General features: G+C 46.0%; 2 protein-coding genes across 4 annotated transcripts in view; one reads left to right on the forward strand and one right to left on the reverse strand.

The window, feature by feature from the left end:
* USP45 (ubiquitin specific peptidase 45) overlaps positions 1-2,024 on the reverse strand; it is a 254,120-nt gene extending 252,096 nt beyond the window's left edge. Inside the window, exon 1 of one of the 3 annotated variants that reach the window (XM_068231216.1) lies at positions 1,989-2,024. The gene's annotated coding sequence lies outside the window, so the exon portion shown is untranslated. Of the gene's footprint in view, positions 1-1,037; positions 1,669-1,988 lie in introns of those variants that run through there. The other 2 variants (XM_068231218.1, XM_068231215.1) reach the window with 2 other exon arrangements.
* LOC137503759 (thiosulfate sulfurtransferase/rhodanese-like domain-containing protein 3) lies at positions 1,333-17,576 on the forward strand. The gene is made up of 4 exons (XM_068231220.1): positions 1,333-1,635; positions 6,175-6,348; positions 13,484-13,643; positions 16,522-17,576. Exons 1-4 carry the CDS (start codon positions 1,527-1,529, stop codon positions 16,586-16,588), a joined length of 510 nt encoding a protein of 169 aa, XP_068087321.1. The 5' UTR covers positions 1,333-1,526; the 3' UTR covers positions 16,589-17,576.
* The last annotated feature ends 2,175 nt before the right edge of the window (positions 17,577-19,751 follow it).

The raw sequence follows: 19,751 nt of genomic DNA on the forward strand, positions 1-19,751 counted from the left end.
AGCTGAGCACCACACAGAACCCTCACCTGGTCCCCTGCAGCTGAGCAGCACCACACAGTACACTCACCTGGTACCCTGCAGCTGAGAAGCAGCATACAGAACCCTCACCTGGTCCCCTGCAGCTGAGCACCACACAGAACCCTCACCTGGTCCCTTCAGCTGAGCACCACACAGAACCCTCACCTGGCCCCTGCAGCTGAGCAGCACCACACAGTACACTCACCTGGTCCCCTGCAGCTGAGAAGCAGCATACAGAACCCTCACCTGGTCCCCTGCAGCTGAGCACCACACAGTACACTCACCTGGTCCCCTGCAGCTGAGCACCACACAGAACCCTCACCTGGTCCCCTGCAGCTGAGCACCATTGAGAACACTCACCTGGTCCCCTGCAGCTGAGCACCATTGAGAACACTCACCTGGTCCCCATGCAGCTGAGCACCACAAAGAACCCCTCACCTAGTCCCCTGCAGCTGAGCACCACACAGAACCCCTCACCTGGTCCCCTGCAGCTGAGCACCACACAGAACCCCTCACCTGGTCCCCTGCAGCTGAGCACCACACAGAACCCTCACCTGGTCCCCTGCAGCTGAGCACCACACAGAACCCTCACCTGGTCCCTTCAGCTGAGCACCACACAGAACCCTCACCTGGTCCCTTCAGCTGAGCACCACACAGAACCCTCACCTGGTCCCTTCAGCTGAGCACCACACAGAACCCTCACCTGGTCCCCTGCAGCTGAGCACCACACAGAACCCCTCACCTGGTCCCCTGCAGCTGAGCACCACACAGAACCCTCACCTGGTCCCCTGCAGCTGAGCAGCACCACACAGTACACTCACCTGGTACCCTGCAGCTGAGAAGCAGCATACAGAACCCTCACCTGGTCCCTTCAGCTGAGCACCACACAGAACCCTCACCTGGTCCCCTGTAGCTGAGCAGCACCACACAGTACACTCACCTGGTCCCCTGCAGCTGAGCACCACACAGAAACCTCACCTGGTCCCCTGCAGCTGAGCAGCACCACACAGTACACTCACCTGGTCCCCTGCAGCTGAGTAGGAAGGCAGGAAACAGCAGCACTAAGTGACCGGAGCACCTCCAAACCCACGTGTCCTCCTGGGGAAGCACTGCAATAACACGCTGCTACGGGTTCCTGGAAGGCTCAATATACTCTGCAGCTATTTTTAAACTATTTTGCGTGACATAACTCTTGTGTAACTTTAGGCGTCTGATGCTGCAGGGACTCCAGATTGTTACGTATATACAGACTGTCAGTGCCGTAGGCTGGGTGTGATTGCTGTGTTGCATGGAACCAATGTGGTAAATGTTCTGTTATCAGTGAATAGATAGTGGGCTGTCACAGCACTAGTAGTGCAGACAGCTGGTGTATTGTTACACATGAATAATGTCGATACACAGTACAGTGATTTCCGCTGTTAGGTGTCTCCCCTCCCCCTATAGGGAAGGAGGAGGAGGGGGCAGATTTCCGGCAGCTGTATAGAGAGGTGACTCTAGTGACCGGGACGATGTCTATGTTGGTGGGACGCTTGTGTGTGTCGCTCAGAGCAGTGGCTGCTGGCCAGCGTGCGGCTGCTGCAGTCTGTAGGGGCAGAATCTGGCCAGCACCACCCATTGGTGAGTTATACAATTGCACGATCTTCTTTATTTGCAGAATGCATGTCCTTCTGCGGGCTTCTCCTGCTGCTTCCTTGCGCATGCCTGGTCTGCAGCGGAAACTCCTAGGCCCTGCTCTGTGCTTTGCTGAGAAAAGAGAGACATCAGATGGCAAGGTGATTGATTGTGTGGCAAATCGTAGCCGGAGTAAGAAATGGTCACTGCCATTCATGACCAAAGCATTCGACTAAAGGTGGCCATTAACGATACGATTCTTTGGGTGATCGACTCTCCAGTTCGCGAACAATCGTAATATTAACGGCCACCTTAAAGGGATACTGTAGGGGGGTCGGGGGAAAATGAGTTGAACTTACTCGGAGCTTCTAATGGTCCCCCGCAGACATCCTGTGCTCGCGCAGCCACTCACCGATGCTCCGGCCCCGCCTCCGGTTCACTTCTGGAATTTCAGACTTTAAAGTCTGAAAACCTGTGCGCCTGCGTTGCCGTGTCCTCGATTCCACTGATGTCACCAAGAGCACACTGCGCAGGCCCAGTATGGTGTGTGTCTGCGCAGTACACTCATGGTGACATCAGTGAGATTGAGGACATGGCAACGCAGGCACAGTGGTTTTCCGACTTAAAAGTCTGAAAACCTGTGCGCCTGCGTTGCCGTGTCCTCGATTCCACTGATGTCACCAAGAGCACACTGCGCAGGCCCAGTATGGTGTGTGTCTGCGCAGTACACTCATGGTGACATCAGTGAGATTGAGGACACGGCAACGCAGGCACAGTGGTTTTCCGACTTTAAAGTCTGAAATTCCAGAGGTGAACCGGAGGCGGGGCCGGAGCATCAGTGTGTGGCTGCGCGGGCACAGGATGTCTGCGGGGGACCGTTAGAAGCCCCGGGTAAGTTCAACTCATTTTTCCCCGACCCCCCCCCCCCCTACAGTATCCCTTGAAACTTTGCACATACCTTCCAACTTCTTAGATGAAAAAGAGGGATTGTCAGTGTTGAAACACTTATTCATTCTAATTCTGCGTATGATTTTTTTTTGCGCATCCGATTCTGCTTTTTTTTTATGCAGCAGTGCGATATCGCAATGCTTTTTTGCCCAGCACGTAAAGTGAGAATGCCAGACACTGCAGTCTATGCATTTCTGATGTTCTAACCTATCTAACACTATTCACTTTGCCATGGGTATTCCGTTTAGTTTGAACAAGGCTGTAGGGCCCTTTTTCACTAGTTGCGATCCGCTTTGGTAACGGATCGCAGCTGTTTTGACAATTGCAATGAGCACCATGATAACATGTAAATCGGGGTGCTCATTTCCGACTTGTGCATGTCGTTTTTTCCTGTATCGCAATCGTTGGGCTGTGCGATTCTTGCCGGGATCACTGTCTGTTCCTGGAGGCTTATTACACAATCGTGGGTAGTGGAAATTGTGGGTTGCGCTTTCGCAATGCTGTGCGATTGTGGTTGTGATCGTGATTCCCAGTGGAAAAGGGCCCTAACGTATTTATGAGTGTGTTTTTCTGTGTGTTTTGTATGTGATTTTTGTATGCACACCAATTAAGTTTATTAGCATGCATTTCTATAGTCTTACATTGCATTCAAGTCAAATGTGGAAAAAAAACATGCCTAGCGTTTTTTGGAGCGTTTTTGAGTAGCACATTTCAAATATTGTTACAGTAAAAACGCCTGGAAAACCGCTCTGATCTAGCGTTTTTCAGAGCGGTTTTCCACTTTCCTATACTTTAACATTGAGGCAGAAACGCCTCAGAAATCTAAAAAATGCTGCAGCCCCCGAGTTTGCGTTTGGGGAAAAAAAGACCAGCTCTGGTGTGCACCATCCCATTCACTTTCATTAGCCAAGCGGTTTCCCCCCTGCAAGCTTTTTAAAAACCGCTCCAGAACCGCTCTGGTGTGCACCAGCCCTTAAAGCAGGATTGTCACCATAAAAATCACCATTCAAAAGCAACTGATCTGAGTGTATTAAGTGATAAAGATGCAAATCCTGCATTCAAAACTTTTTCTGCTGTTATTGTTTGGAGTTATCACATACCTTAGGAGCACTGGCACTTTAACTGCAGTTGCAGGGCAGTTAACGAATACAATATTAGCAAGAGGAGAAAAAAGAGTGAGGGAGGAAATTATGTCAGGATGAGCTTAATTTTAGGCTTCTTGCACACAGGGACGTTACAGGCGCACGTTAGTGCAGCCTGTAACGCTCCCCCAATGCACAGCAATGTAACACAAGTGGGCTGTTCACACTGCCCACGTTGCGTTACATTGTAACGCAGCAAAGTGCTGCATGCTGTGCGTTCTATGCGGCTAAGCCGCGTTAGACTGTTTGCACATGCTCAGTCATGTTGGGGAGGAGGGGAGAGCGGCCGGGCACATGGCTAATTAATATTCACTGCACTCAGTGACGTGCATTGTTTACTTCCTGGAGCGGCCGCTCTGTGCGGCGATTGGCCGGGCGGGACCACGTGATGCCGCATGCGTCCAAGAGTACGCATCACGGACGCCAGAGTGAGCTGCACAACGCGGCTCACTCCGACGTCCACACCAGAGAGCACCAGGCGTTGTGTTAGGGGCACGTTATGTGCCCTATAACGTCCCCTAAACGCAACGTCCTGGTGTGTAACTAGCCTAAATGTAACCAAGATGAAAACTGTCTAGAATAGGATTCTCTGCTTTTCCTTTATAAAATTCACAGGAATCCTAACGTGGACAGTGCAATACATCTGTTATGTAAGTTGAACTAGTTTTTATCTACTTATATATGTGTGTTTTATTTCTAGGTTAGCATGATTGTCACTGGTTCTTTTTTAACATAGGATCCATCAACGTGTCTGTTGATCCATTGCAGGAAACAGAGTTTCAACAGAGTGGAAAAAGTCACATTGCATGTTATGCCTGTGTTGTGTCTCATACAGTAAAGCAAACAGTGCAATGAAATGTATGTTTCACTTCAACTGTAAACCAGGGCTGTGGAGTCGGGACAAAAATCTTCCGACTTCGACTCCTCAGTTTATGAAACCACCGACTCCAACTGTGACTCCGGGTACCCAAAAATGTCTCTGACTCCGACTCCTTAGTCTAATACTTACCAGGGCTGTGGATTTTGTACAAAATAATGCGACTCCCAACTCTTACTCTTCAGTTTATGAAATCACCGACTCCGGGAACCCAAAATTGCTCCGACTCCACAGCCCTGCTGTAAACACCCAAGTTATTCTGGAGGTGCACTGCAAGGCTTGCGGTCATACCAACGGATCTGAACGTACCATTACAATATAATTGCATTGCATTAGCGTCTTTGTGTCATCATCCCTCTATCCCCTTCATAGCAACAGAATGTGTCACTAGCCTGGAGGCTAGCGACATGTTTGTAAAGCAATTATTGACCCCAAATTGTTGCCCGAGGGATTGGGTCCTGATCCCTGCAAGCTGTACAGTATGTACACATCATCTTGATTAATTTTATATCATTTTACAGGTGAACATTGATCATGAAAAGTTCTTGCTTTATCCATCGAGTGCGGCTGGAGTACAGGGAGGCCACAAGCAAGAGCAGTACACTATCCATGAAGACATTCTGATCAATATCTGCTGAAATCTGTTCAATATTGAGGGATGCCTAGCAGAAATATAACTGACATTCCTCAATCGACTTTCAGTCCGGAAAATAGCAGTTACGTTTAGAGTTGATCATAAATCTGTAAGTGATTTTGAGATGATCAGTGAAATGCAAGTAATTCCAGCTTGCATGCAAATTAAATGCAGCTCCTCAGCAATGTGGAATTGTTGCAGTCATATGTACTTAAAAACTTCATACAATTTGCATGCAAGCTGGAAATATTTGCATCTCTTTGACCATCTCTAGTGGCCTTAAAGTAAGTCTATGGTGGGCTGTATTACTACCTACTGAGTGTCCAGTTGCTGCTTGTTGTCCTCGGAGTCCCTCCCTCTCCCTGTACTTGGTCCTCCTACCTCCTGAGCATTCCAGAAGTTCCTCCGAGCGGCATTGAGTAATTCATTGAGTAATTCTCAACTGCCCATGCACAGTGAAAGAAAGTGGTCATGGACGAGTGTTTACTTTTGCTGTGCGGTTGATTGCTGTGTGTTTTGAGTTTGGAACTTGCACCTGCTTGTGGGAACTTCTGGATAAGTATTTGACTCGGGAACGGTTCACACTGGGACACTTTTCAGCACTTTGCTGATTGTGATTGCTGGCAATCAGCAAAAGCGCTGTGCAAATGGTTGCATTCACGATTTGCGCTCAGAGTGAGAACCTAGCCTAAAGGATCCCTTTGAATAATTAGAGGACCAGGGATGGGGAAAGGGGCCAACCCTGGAGACCACAAGCAGAATCTGTACACTCAGGAGCAGATCATCTAGCCCACCGTGGGCTTCTTTCATGTCCCCCACAACTGTGCATCTTATTCACAAAGGGGCAGATTTATAGTCACAAGTGCTAGGAGCAGTGGCTCTGAGCAATCAGGTTTTACCAACAGATAGTGCAGACTGATAACATTTCTGTTTGTTTATTGCAGCTTTGAGTCCAAGATGGCACATGATCCGCAGCTTATCCACTTGTCCCGGCACAACCGTCAATTATGAGGAGCTGAAAACCTTAATGAAGGATGAAGGTGTTGTCCTTATTGACGTAAGGGAGCCTTGGGAAATAAAAGAATATGGGATTATCAAAGGATCAGTTAATATACCTTGTAAGTAGCAATAAGCTAATAAATTGCTGTAACTCACAAGTGAATTCAGATTAGTTTAGTTTCATTTTCTGGTTAGTTCCTACATCGCTGTTGTCTTCATGTTTTTACTGAAAAAAACCTAATAAACAAGCTGTCAATATAACAAAATATGAATTGATGATGGAAGTGCAGGACAAGGGTTTGCATAATTTTGCAGCTAAAGAGGAACGATCACGAAAATCTTACATTTTAAAACACATATAAACAAGAAGTACACTTCTACCAGAGTAAAATGAGCCATTAAAGAGAACCCGAGGTGTGTTTAAAGAATGTTATCTGCATACAGAGGCTGGATCTGCCTATACAGCCCAGCCTCTGTTGCTATCCCAAACCCCACTAAGGTCCCCCTGCACTCTGCAATCCCTCATAAATCACAGCCGTGTTGTGAGGCTGTGTTTACATCTGTAGTGTCAGTCTCAGCTGCTCCCCCGCCTCCTGCATAGCTCCGGTCCCTGCCCCAGTCCCTTCCCTCCAATCAGCAGGGAGGGAAGGGATGCAGGCGGGGACTGGAGTTCTGCAGGAGGTGGGGAGAGCAGCAGACTGACACTATAGACATAAACACAGCCAGCTCTGACAAACTGTTTGTCAGCAGCGTGGCTGTGATTTAAGAGGGATTTCAGAGTGCAGGGGGACCTTAGGGGGGTTTGGGATAGCAACAGAGGCTGGGCTGTATAGGCAGATCCAGCCTCTGTATGCAGATAATATTCTTCAAACCCACCTCGGGTTCTCTTTAATTACTTTTCTCCTATGTTGCTGTCACTTACAGTAAGTATTAGAAATCTGATATTAACGACAGATTTTGGGCTAGTCCATCTCTCCATAGGGGATTCTCAGCATGGCCTTTATTCTTTATAAAGAAATTCCCTGAAAATTATTAATACAAAGATGCTGGCCAGTCTCCCTGCTCGCTGCACACTATTTTGGCAGTTGGACAGAGCAATGGCCATTCACTAAGTGCTTTTAAAAATAAATAAAAACCCTGAGAACCCCCCTATGAGAAAATGGGCTAGTCCAAAATCTGTCAGTAATGCCAGATTTATACTGCTTACTGTAAGTGACCGCAAGATAGGAGAAAAGTAATTTATGGCTCATTTTACTCTGGGAGAAATCTACTTCCTATTTGTATGTGTTTTAAGATTTTCGCGACAGTTCCTCTTAAGGGCCCTTTCACACCAAGTTAGTTGCGTTGTGTCGCAACAGACAACATCATCGCATCACAACGCCATGCAATAGTATTCCTATGGGGCTTTCACGTGGAGTGCGGTATGGCAGGATTGGATGCAGTTACACACAGCATGCTGTGCATTTACTGGGTAAAGTGTGCATTTATAGTGGCAATGAGGCCACTCATTGTACTGTATCCCTCACTGTATGGTCGCTCCACAACAATACTGCACAATTTGACTTTTTGGTTACTTTCTATCGCAACTGACTCTGTGTGTAAGGGACCTAAACCTTGCAGCTTCCACACAGTTCAGGCACTCAGCAGTTGAAAATCGACCACCATTTACTTGTGAACATCACACTGGTGCAGATAACGGTTGGTGAACTAACCACTGTCAGCTGATTGCAAGACTGTACCTGTTAATAACCTCCAAACATTTGGGACACAACATAAAATGTAATGTATATTTAATGGAAGCCTGACACATGGCAGTTATTGCTGGTCTCGTGCCCACCCTGACCACAGGAACAGCTATCCTGCACCACTATCACCCAGTATGCCCCTCCACGTACCCTCCGCTCTGCCAACAAGATGAAGCTGGTTATTCCCAGGATACACTTAACATTTGGTGCTCGGGCCTTTTCCTATGCAGCCCCTACTCTATGGAACTCACTTCCACAATCGGTACAAGAGGCTCCTTCTCAGGACAGCTTTAAAAAAAGGCTAAAAACTCACCTCTTTTCCCTAGCCTTTGAGACTGCATAATGCAGGGTCACAGCGCTTTGAGTCCCCAGGGAGAAAAGCTCTATATAAATATTATTGTTATTGTTATCTCCTACTTGTGTGGGATTCTTACAAACTATTATTAGCTTGGAGCATGCCAGTTATTTCAGTCCTCATGCCCACACCTGGCCACAAGCACAGCTATCCTGCACCACCACCAGATTTGATTATCACTATTTATTATTATTAGGCTGGTGCATGGTACTTATTTTAGGCCTCTCATAAAGTGGCTGACATTAAAAATGTATTTGGCAGGTAATTGGCCAATTTTTCAGGCCTCCAGTGGCTACAAGAACAATGTTTTACCAATCGGATACCAATGTTTAGGCAGGTAATTGCTCAATTTTTCAGGCCTCCCACATTGTGGCTGCAACTTTAAGATGTTTGGCCATCATTACCCACATACTGTACCTGACACATGGTGCATGAGACCACATATTGAGGTATTACAGTGCAAACTACTGCCAACATTTCTAATGTTGCTGAACACTTTGCTTAGGCACATTGTGGTCACAACTTTTCTTTCCAAAGGACTGGAGAAACACAAATCACATATTATTACATAAAGAAAAATAATTCTTCACATGGGCACTTGAGTACCGGACCACTTGAATGCAAGATGAGATCTTAACCTTTACGGCAGAGTATCCAGTATCCGGCACTGGCGGGGATCACCTGAAGCTGGGTACACGTGCTTGCTGGGTTCTCAAGCAAAAAAAAAACAAAAAGCACAAACCCAACTACCCCCCCCCCCCCCCCTCCTCCCTAAATACTCACCGAGCCTCCAGCGACATCTTGCAGACATCCTGCAGCTCTTGGCAGCTTTCTGGTGTCCTCCGTGCACGGAGGGCAGCGTATCACCTGACCCGATGCGGCCAACATGCACAGATGCCAGAAGGTCGATGGGAGCTGCAGGTAGTCTACAAGATGTTGATGGAGGCTTGGTAAGTATTTAATGCCTCTTAACCCACCCAACCCCCTCTTTCAAAAACAGTCCTCGTTATCCCTCAGGCATGCCGATTAGTTGAGGCTTCTGGTTGCCTGAGTTCCGGATAACAGGACTTTGCTGTATATTGGGTTCTATTGCTTTTATATGTGTATTTATGACTCCAGCTCTGAATTTAGTATTGCCCTAGGTGCCTGATCGATTGCCTCCCCTTTAGGCAGGTAGTCTGGCCCCAAGGGGGAAGGAGTCTTGTGTGTGTGTGTGTGTGTGTGTGTGTGTGTGTGTGTGTGTGTGTGTGTGTGTGTGTGTGTGTGTGTGTACCCGGACACGACCAAACTACTCATCCATGCCCTCATCATCTCCCGCCTTGATTACTGTAACTCCCTCCTTTCTGGCCTCCCCCTGAAACGCACTGCCCCCCTTCAATCAGTGATGAACGCGGCTGCAAGACTCATCCATTCTTCGCACCGCTCTGCATCCACATCTCCCCTTTGTGAATCCCTGCACTGGCTGCCTATCCGTTTCAGGATAAGTTTCAAGATTCTATGCCTGGCGTATAAATCTGTGCACAAAACCTGCCCTACCTACATCTCGGAGCTTGTTCACAAGTATACACCAGGTCGCCCCCTCCGTTCCTCCAATGACCTTCGCCTCACCACCCCACGCATTTCACACTCCCATGCCCGCCTGCAGGATTTCTCAAGAGCTGCCCCCACCCTCTGGAATGCCCTTCCACCACCCATCAGATTTGCTCCCTCTTTGAACACATTCAAGCAAGCCCTCAAAACCCACCTCTTTATGATGGCCTACCCACCTCCTACCACACAGTAACTCTCTAAGGAATATTTAACAGCCCCACCCAGTGTTTCCACCCCTCCCTTTAGATTGTAAGCCTCTGGCAGGGTCCTCCACTCCCTAGTGTAATCTACAGGATCATGTGCTCCTGTCCTATGACAGCCTGTACTTGTATTACTGGGCCTACCTAACCAGCCCATATTGCATGATCATGTATTTTGTACAATTTGCATGTATAACTTTGTTCTATGTGTATAACCCTATGTATGTCATCCTTGTATCATTGTATATATTTATTGTCCAGCGCTGCGTAATATGTTGGCGCTTTATAAATACAATAAATAATAAATATATATATATGTGTGTATATATATATATATATATATTTATATAGCGCCGACATCTTCCGCAGCGCTGTACATAGTATCTATAGTCTTGTCATTAGCTGTCCCTCGAAGGAGCTCCCAATCTAGTCCCTACCATAGTCATATGTCTATGTATGTACCGTGTAGTGTATGTATTGTAGTCTAGGGCCAATTTAGGGGGGAGCCAATTAACTTATCTGTATGTTTTTGGGATGTGGGAGGAAACCAGAGTGCCTGGAGGAAACCCACACAGACACGGGGTCTTATATGAATTACTACTAGATGTTGTGCTACAAAATGTAAGTTTTAGGGCACCAATTACATTCTTAGTTCATAAGTTGTGGGTCCTTTCTGAAAGGATACCAACAAATTTGTCCACATCTATATGTGTAGATCCCCCCCATGGAGCCTTTGAAATATATAGCACAAGATAGAACATAGACAGCCCCCCCATCCCCCACCAGACATCCCTAAATAAAGACACAGCCAGCTCCTAAAAATAGAGCCAGCATTCATCAGATTATCCAGATATATATTGAGATCCTTGAGTAATGTGTGAGGAATAAGGATATCATGGGACACAAATGAAGTCTGGTACTTGCTATTCTAAACAAGCACAGAGAGGCCTGGTGAATATATTCCACATAAAATCCATCTGTTGCACTCACTAGAACTGAAGACCTGCACTGTGCTTATGGCTGATGCAGAAGAATCACATGATAAATGCATAGCATTCATACAGGAATACCTGTGACAAAGGGTTATGGTGCTGCACAAAGTAGGGAGGGGGTTTCTGGGGAATGATAGATCCACTGCATGGCGTGACCTTTTCTTCCATTTCAGTTATATTGAGCGCCAACCCTTACAGAGTCCTTCCAATACCAAGTTGAAACTCCGCAGACTTGCCTCCACACATTGTCTAGAGCAGGGCTTTTCAACTTTTTCACTAATTGTACCACTTCTTTCCCATGAAAATTTTCAAGTACCACCAGTGTGCCTGCGCAGTTGAGCGGACCTGATCTGGCTCGGATGCATCTGCTGGAGCGCTGTTACTGCACATGCGCGAATGCCTACAAGCCCTGACAAGGAGATCTTTGGGGGATCTTAGCACTGGATTCCCTCTACTAAGGAGGAAGGTGGAAGCCTCCCCCTCCAGAGCTAAATAACCCCCAGGGGCACTGTTTTTTTTTTTTCCTTACAGGTACAGCTTTTTTTTACAGGAACAGCTGCCGGGTCACCGCTGATCTGAGGTACACTGACAGCGGTAAACTGACAGCAGTGAAGACAGACAGGGGAACTGTGGACAGTGATGGCGCGTATATTTCAAATACAAGTGAGCAGTGATGTCACTTTCTGAATTTGAAGTATATGTGCCATCAATGTGCACCATTCGCCTGGCTGATCTGAGGTCTGAAGTATTCAGGGCAGCACAGTAAGGAGCAAGTGAAGGGAAAGTAAACTTTGGGGAGACAGGGCCAGGACAAGTGGCAGGCAAACCTGTCATGTACCACCTGGCCAACAGCAGAGTACCACTGGTGGTACGCGTACCACAGGTTGAAAACCCCTGGTCTAGAGGACTTGGGTGGGCACCATCATGTATTACTTGTCAGAGAGGGTGTCCTGCTCAAAAATGTTGACAGCAAATGGGTAACCAGCCGTCTGCATTGAAACTGTACACTGTGTTGCACCTCCTGCTGTTCTGTGTGAGTTATCCAAGCTCATGGGAGGAGCAGCTCGCCAGGGGCTATGTGGGATGGAGCCCCTTTGGCACTTGCATCATATGGCCAGGTGATGTGTAACATGAAGCATACACTAGGAAAGCTGCCTCCTTCACACTTCCTTGTGATTACTGCCCCTGTTAGGAGATTACAGCATCACACTATGCAGGTCAGCAGATGAGGCCCGGTGTGCAGTGTCAATGCAGAAAGGTAACTTAATCCACTTCACAGCCATTGGAGTTCCTGGGCCTGACTCTCTTATTTTACTGACAACCAATGGCAGACCCCTCCCCATTCACTTCTGCTGACTTCCCTTCAGCACTGACATGCTATTTCTTCCCATCGCTTAAGCTGCATACACACGGGTTACAACTGTCGCCGCAACCACGTGGCACGCGCGTGTTGCGGCGACAGGTCGCCCATGTGTATGACGCGCGCACCCCGAACCGTCGCCCATCGGAATACAAGAGCGCTGAACAATAGAAATTATTATATGTAAATGAGCTGCTTAGGCCCGGTTCACATTAGCGTTCCCTGTCCAAATCGCTGGGCCGGATCCGGACCGTATACTGTACAAACGGAACGTACGTTCCGCATAGCAATGCAAAGGCTATGCGGACGTTCACACGCGTCTGTTCCATACAGTACGGAGCCGGACTCTGGACGCTTTTCCAACATGCGCTATTTTTCGGTCCGGATCATTCGGCCCACGCACCCGGACCGGAGCCTGACTGCACCATCCGGAAATATGAAAGCAATGGGAAACGGAAGCCCAGAACACACTGGAGACAAACACCAGACGTTCTACCCCACTTCCTATGCGTATTTATAGCGGCCATTTCGGATGGGGACACATGGGCCCAGCATGTCTGGAGTGGAGCAGCAGTGACACACGTGCTGGAGCTGTTTGGCAGTATGTCGGAGGTGGAGGTGAGGCCTACAGCGGAGGACCTGATTCTACAGGTGCACCAGGTGCACCTTCTGCAGGATCCGGATGGCAGCCTGATGCATGCCTGATGCAAACGGACCGGATCCGGATCGGAACCGTACGGTTCCAATCAGGATCAGGTCCTGATACGATCCGGATCCGGTCCGTTTGCATGCCAAAACGCAAGTGTGAACGGGGCCTAATTGTTACAAAACTTTAAAGGCTTGTAGCTTCAAGGTTTTTTTTTTTTTTTGTTTCTTTTTTACTTCAAAACTTAATTCAGATTTAAGTATTATATTCAAATACATTTTTAGTAGCCATTGCTGTCTTATTTATAGTTTTATTATATTTATTTTTTTACAAACATTTATCCTTTTTTGATGTTGTATTGTTCAGTGGCTGATGTGGCATCTGCACTGCAAATGACTCCTAAGGAATTTGAAGAAAAATATCATCGAAAGCTAGGAGGAAAATCCAGCACTGTAGTGTTTTCTTGTCTAGTTGGCATTCGAAGTGGCAAAGCTCTAGAAGTAGCAACATCGCTGGGTTATGATAAGTAAGTAAACCATATGCTTTTTTTTTTTTTTTTTTTTTTCGTTTTACAATTTAGTTGTGTGTCAATATTATTATATTTTGTACACCTTTCATCAACTTGTAGTTGCACAGATACTTCATTCTGTACCCTTATGATCACACTCTGGGCTAATTTATCCAGGGCTGTGGAGTTGGTGAAATCTTCCAACTCCTCAGTTTATGAAACCTCTGACTCCAGGTACCCAAAATGGCTCCGACTGACTCCTCAACTCTGACTTCTTAATCTAATACTTACCAGGGCTGTGGATTTTGTACAAAATCATCCGACTCAGACTTCTTAGTTTATGAAATCACCAACTCCAACTCCGGGTACCCAAAATTGTTCCAACTCCGACTCCACAGCCCTGAATTTATCAAGACCAGTTGAAGTCAGCAACTAGTCAGTATTCTAGTTTTACTAACCATCAGAAACCACTGGAACTGGTCCACATTTGATCCAGTTTTGCTTGCACCTGTCTCAATGAGCACCTTTAGCATGCTCAAAGTGAGTGTGTATTCCATAATCCATTGAATAGAAACAATTGCATTTACCTTAACATACTACACAGCACAATCCTTCCCCTCCAGCGCCCCGTGTGTCCGCCGTTCTGCTCAACTCAAATATTTTGGCTGAACAGAATGTCGATAATTGGCAGGGAGGAAGTGTTAGTACTTCCTCCTCTATATCAGTCTTTAGTTCTGCACGCTCCACTCTTAGCTTTTATAGTTCCTGATCTGAGTACCGTACACAGTGCGCAGGTCAGCTGCGCTGTGTGCTGGCTTGCAGGGTTGCTCTCACAAGTAAATTTGAGTGCCTAAGCACCTGATTTTGTGATTTAAATGAGCATTAATTACTGCAGGTGTGCAGCAAGGACGTAAGGGGTTATTTACCCATAAATTTGTGTCCTTCCTACGCTCCAAATAGCCTGCACGCGTCCTATTGGACGCATTGCAAGCCTCGACAACCCGCACTTCCTCCTTCAAGCCAGAAGGAGAAAGTGCGGGTTGGCAATGCTTGCAACGCGTCCAGTAGGACATGTACAAGCTATTTGGAGCGCAGAAAGGACGCAGATTTATGGGTAAGTAACCCCTTACGCCCCTGCCGCACACCTGCAGTGATTAATGCTTATTTAAATCACATTTGAGTGCTTAGGCACTCGATTTTACTCGTGAGAGCATCCCTACTGGCTTGTGGTAATTGGTGGTCAGAAAGATAGTGTGCATTAGTGTATATTACAATCTAATACCTTCCATAGTCATATATTCATCCTAGTTTAGATCCAATCTAGATACAGTCACATAGCTTGGGTACAGCCGAGTGATATGTACCGTTTATGTGGAGAAGGGAGGAGGGAAGACACATGATGGAGTGACTTCTGGCAGGCTGGATATGAAAGAGAAAAATACTGTAATTTGTAATTGTTTAAAGATCCAGTGTGCCAGATTTTGAAACCATGGCCTCAATTCACTAATGTTGGGAATACATGGTTCGTTTCTGCTGTGCCTTTTTGCTCTCGATCGTTTTTGCCGCTCGATTTCAGCTCTCGATTCTCATCTTCCTCTCGTTTTTCTTATCTTTTTCCATTCACTTATATCAGAAATCGAGCAGCAACACAATCGAAAGTGAGATCGGACATGACGGAAATTATCTATCGAACCATCTAATCAGCTACAAAACGAACCGTGTATTCCCAGCATAAGATCATGCTGGAGATAATAAGGCAAGAGAAAACTTGCCACCACACAGTGAGAGTTACCTTATCTCTTTATTCCTTAAGTTACCTCCTCTGTAATTATTTTCACACGCAGTTAATTAACAGCCTGTCTTTAAAGGATACCACAACTGACATGTGGCATAATGAGATAGACATGGGTATGTACAGTGCCTAGCACACATATAACTATGCTGTGTTCCTTTTTTTCTTTCTTTGCCTGAAAGAGGTAAATATCAGGTATGTAAGTGGCTGACTCAGTCCTGACTCAGACAGGAAGTGACTACAGTGTGACCTTCACTGATAAGAAATTCCAACTATAAAACACTTTCTTAGAAGAAAATGGCTTCTGAGAGCAAGAAAGAGATAAAAAAAAAAAAAGGGGGGAAATTCTTATCAGTGAGGGTCACACTGTAGTCACTTCCTGTCTGAGTCAGGACTGAGTCAGCCACTTACATACCTGATATTTACCTCTTTCAGGCAGAGAAAGAAAAAAAAGGAACACAGCATAGTTATTTGTGTGCTAGGCACTGTACATACCCATGTCTATCTCATTATGCCACATGTCAGTTGTGGTATCCTTTAACTTTAAAATTTTGGAGTTTATTTTAAGGATTGAAGAGTTAACTTAAAGACAGAAGAGTTAACGTCAGGTTTGCCTGAGGTAAAATGTTTCCTGAATACTATATGCCTCATCACCATGGTGATAACTATAGAAACGTTATTAAAGACAGGAGATAAGCTTAGCGAATTGAGGCCATTGTTGGAAAAGCAGCTCTTTACTCTTTAGATTCTGTCGAGACTGCCCTGAACAGCTGTCAACTAGTGTGTACAATGCTTTAAGGATCAATTGAGAATTATGGTTAAGTGTTTGGTTGATGTTAAAGGGAACCTGTAACTTTACAAAAAGAAAGTTACATACATACCCATTTAGAGGGAAACGTGGTTGTTTTTGGAGCCAAAAGCTCTGGAATGACCAAGACCGGTCATACCTTTCCACAAATTTGCACGCTCTGCTAGGTTGAGCATGAATGCTATGTACATCTATAGTGCCCCAGCTTCTTATGGATGGAAAACGATAAAGGTTAGACAGTAAGCCCCAACCTGAGCATGTGTACTTATATGAACTTTTTTTTTTTTTTTTCCCAGAGTCCATCACTACAAAGGAGGCTTTGATGACTGGACAAAGCATGAAGCACCAGACAAGCCACAATGAACCTGTACAAGATTTATGCCGATACATGCTGTATACTGTTTGGACAGAGGGCCGCAGGAAACTGCAGACTTGGTTCTGTAATGTGTTAATTGCATGATTGAGTGCAATATGATTGCTTCCTTAGGGCCATCCAATTTTTATGATAATTTGTGCCCCAGGAAAACTAAAGAGCTGTTCTGCATTACTGGGTGGTGATGTTATCGGCGGCAGTGTTAGTAAACTATTGCTCCTGCTTCAATATAACAATTGTGATTATGCTCCATGTCCTTTATATGCTCTGGAGCCCTACTATCTCAGGTTCAAACGCTTATGAGCTGTGACTCTTCTCTTCTGGTCATCCACAAACCAATGAGAGATAAACATTTCATATAGAGACATAGATCTTCTACGGGCAAACCTAAAAATACCAGCTGCCTGTAGAAATGGTTAGGATTCTAAGTATTCCAGCTTGCATGCAAATTGTGTGCATCTTAGCACGGGGCTAATCAATATCAGGAAGTGCTTTTCATTGGCATGAGAACACATGAAGGTGTAATGTGTATTTCTGGTGAAGGTAAGTAATGCCATTTATTATTACCTACGTGGTAGCTATTCAGTTCTGAAAATGTAAAATACAGCCTTTCTGGTGCACTTCTTGGCCACTTATACCACTCTACGCCATACATTTACTTAATCCCCAATGAAGTGTATGTAGATTTATTGAACAGCACAATTACTCTGGAGTGCTGAACAGAACCCAAAGGTCTACTTGGACTTGGTAAAAAAGCTGTAAGAAGACCAATTTATAGGCCAATAACCCTCTTGCTGGCAGCTACAGAGGCAAGCACAAGCAACCACATTACCTTCACTTATCTCACACTTTTTTTTTCTTTAAATGAATACTTAATTTTACATTTATGGTAGGGTCCAATTTGGATGTAACTGTGGTGTTGGAAGTTTCACTTCCTTTTAAGATTATATGGAAATAAATGTAATTTTTTCCTACAAATTGTACTGTTCTGTGTCAACTGAAAAGATAGAAGCCTTCCTCTTCTGCTGGACATTGGTCAATGACAAATGTCAAACTGCATGTAATTCATGAGTATGGACCTACAATAGCTTTTTAAGTGCTAGAGATTTTAAAAGCTCTTGCTAATGCAATGCTATGGTTTTTTTCTAGTTTTACAAAATCACATCACTCCAGTGTGAACACACACATAGGATAACATATTAGCGAGAGCTTTTAAAAACCTTAGCGGTCTGGACGAGCTCAGCTCGTCCAGCACCGACGGAGGCTGCTGCTCAGGCCCTGCTGGGCCAAATTTCTTCAAATAACAAGGAGCACATGCAGCCAGCACTTTGCCAGCCGCGTGTGCTACCTGATCGCCGCCGCAGCGGCGAAAGAGGGTCCCTCCAGCCGCCCGAGCCCAGCACAGCCGGAACAAACAGTTCCGGCCAGCACTAAGGGCTGGATCGGAGGCGGCTGACGTCCATGACGTCACTCCGCTCGACGCCATGGCGACGAGGTAAGCAAAACAAGGAAGGCCGCTCATTGCGGCCTTCCTTGTTACTTTTGATCACCGGAGGCGATCAGAAGTACGCATCCGGAGCGCCCTCTAGTGGGCTTTCATGCAGCCAACTTTCAGTTGGCTGCATGTAATAGTTTTTTTTTTTTTATTTTAAAAAAAAACCCTCCCACAGCCGCCCTGGCAATCTTAATAGAACGCCAGGGAGGTTAAAATCACAAGCGCTCAAAAAAGCTCTTGTAGTTTGAACAAGCCCATACGGGAGATTTATAACCTGCAGTTAAAATGGATTTTTGTGTACTTGCTAGAAAATCTTTCATTTCATTGGGGGGGGGGGGGGGGGGGCACAGCATTAGCATTGTGCAGATGGATCCAATCATCCCTTGCAGACAGAAGTCTTCTTCCTACCATAGTGGAGGATACGTAGCATAGATGAGATTTTGCAGATTCTGCTGTAGGAGGTGGTATCTAGTGATGGCTCGAGACCTTACTCCCATCGACATTGCAGCACCATAGCTGTAGCAAGATGACACTAATCTTAAGGGTTTTTTTTTTTGTTTTTTACCTTTATGGCTTCTCTTTACTTTAAATGTACAATGAGGTTTAAGAGGTTGAATTTGGACACATCCATCTATTTGTGGTTTAACCTACCAGCAGTTAACTGTGTAGTTATCTAATCAACACCCCTCATAAGGTAGTCGGTCAAGAGGGGAGTACCAGTTAAACTTTGCCAAACTCTTTCCTGTGCTCCAAGGGTGGATAAAGTCATGTTATGGTTTTTGTGCTGGGAACTAACTACTACGCTTCTGCCATGGAAACCCCATACTTTGTTCAGATCTCTGGCTTGTGGGACTGACTTCCAAAGAAAGTTTCCCTGGAACAGCTGTCAAATGTTAAAATTGTGTGAGCAATGGCTTAGGTCCCTGTGCTTAAAGTGGAATATAACCCTACATTTCAACTTTGCTCTAAAACATTATTTACAGCATATTATATGCAACCAGCATTTTTTTTTTTTTTACTAGACCAGCATTGGAAGGGTTACACAGAGCTTTAAAGAGAACCCGAGGTGGGTTTGAAGAATATTATCTGCATACAGAGGCTGGATCTGCCTATACAGCCCAGCCTCTGTTGCTATCCCAAACCCCCCTAAGGTCCCCCTGCACTCTGCAATCCCTCATAAATCACAGCCATGCTGCTGACAGCTTGTCAGAGCTGGCTGTGTTTATCTCTATAGTGTCAGTCTGCTGCTCTCCCCGCCTCCTGCAGAACTCCAGTCCCCGCCTGCATCCCTTCCCTCCCTGCTGATTGGAGGGAAGGGACGGGGGCAGGGACCGGAGCTATGCAGGGGGCGGGCGAGCAGCTGAGACTGACACTAAAGATGTAAATACAGCCTCACAGCACGGCTGTGATTTATGAGGGATTGCAGAGTGCAGGGGGACCTTAGTGGGGTTTGGGATAGCAACAGAGGCTGGGCTGTATAGGCAGATCCAGCCTCTGGATGCAGATAACATTCTTTAAACACACCTCGAGTTCTCTTTTAAGTTCCTGGAGAGAACTGAAGACGCATCCGAAGCTTACATAGATACATTTTGTTTACATAAGTGTAGAATGTGACTCACTCTCTCTGACTGAGCAGGAGCTGGAGGACAGCCAAAGAG

Source organism: Hyperolius riggenbachi, chromosome 4 (genome assembly GCF_040937935.1).
Source record: "Hyperolius riggenbachi isolate aHypRig1 chromosome 4, aHypRig1.pri, whole genome shotgun sequence".
Lineage (NCBI taxonomy): Eukaryota > Metazoa > Chordata > Amphibia > Anura > Hyperoliidae > Hyperolius > Hyperolius riggenbachi.

Bases quoted from the DNA above. Each gene is read 5' to 3' on its own strand.
- LOC137503759 (XM_068231220.1), top strand. From the start codon at position 1,527: ATGTCTATGTTGGTGGGACGCTTGTGTGTGTCGCTCAGAGCAGTGGCT. The intron at 1,636-6,174 runs GTGAGTTATACA...TGTTTATTGCAG, and splicing joins CTGGCCAGCACCACCCATTG to CTTTGAGTCCAAGATGGCAC. The intron at 6,349-13,483 runs GTAAGTAGCAAT...TGTATTGTTCAG, and splicing joins AGGATCAGTTAATATACCTT to TGGCTGATGTGGCATCTGCA.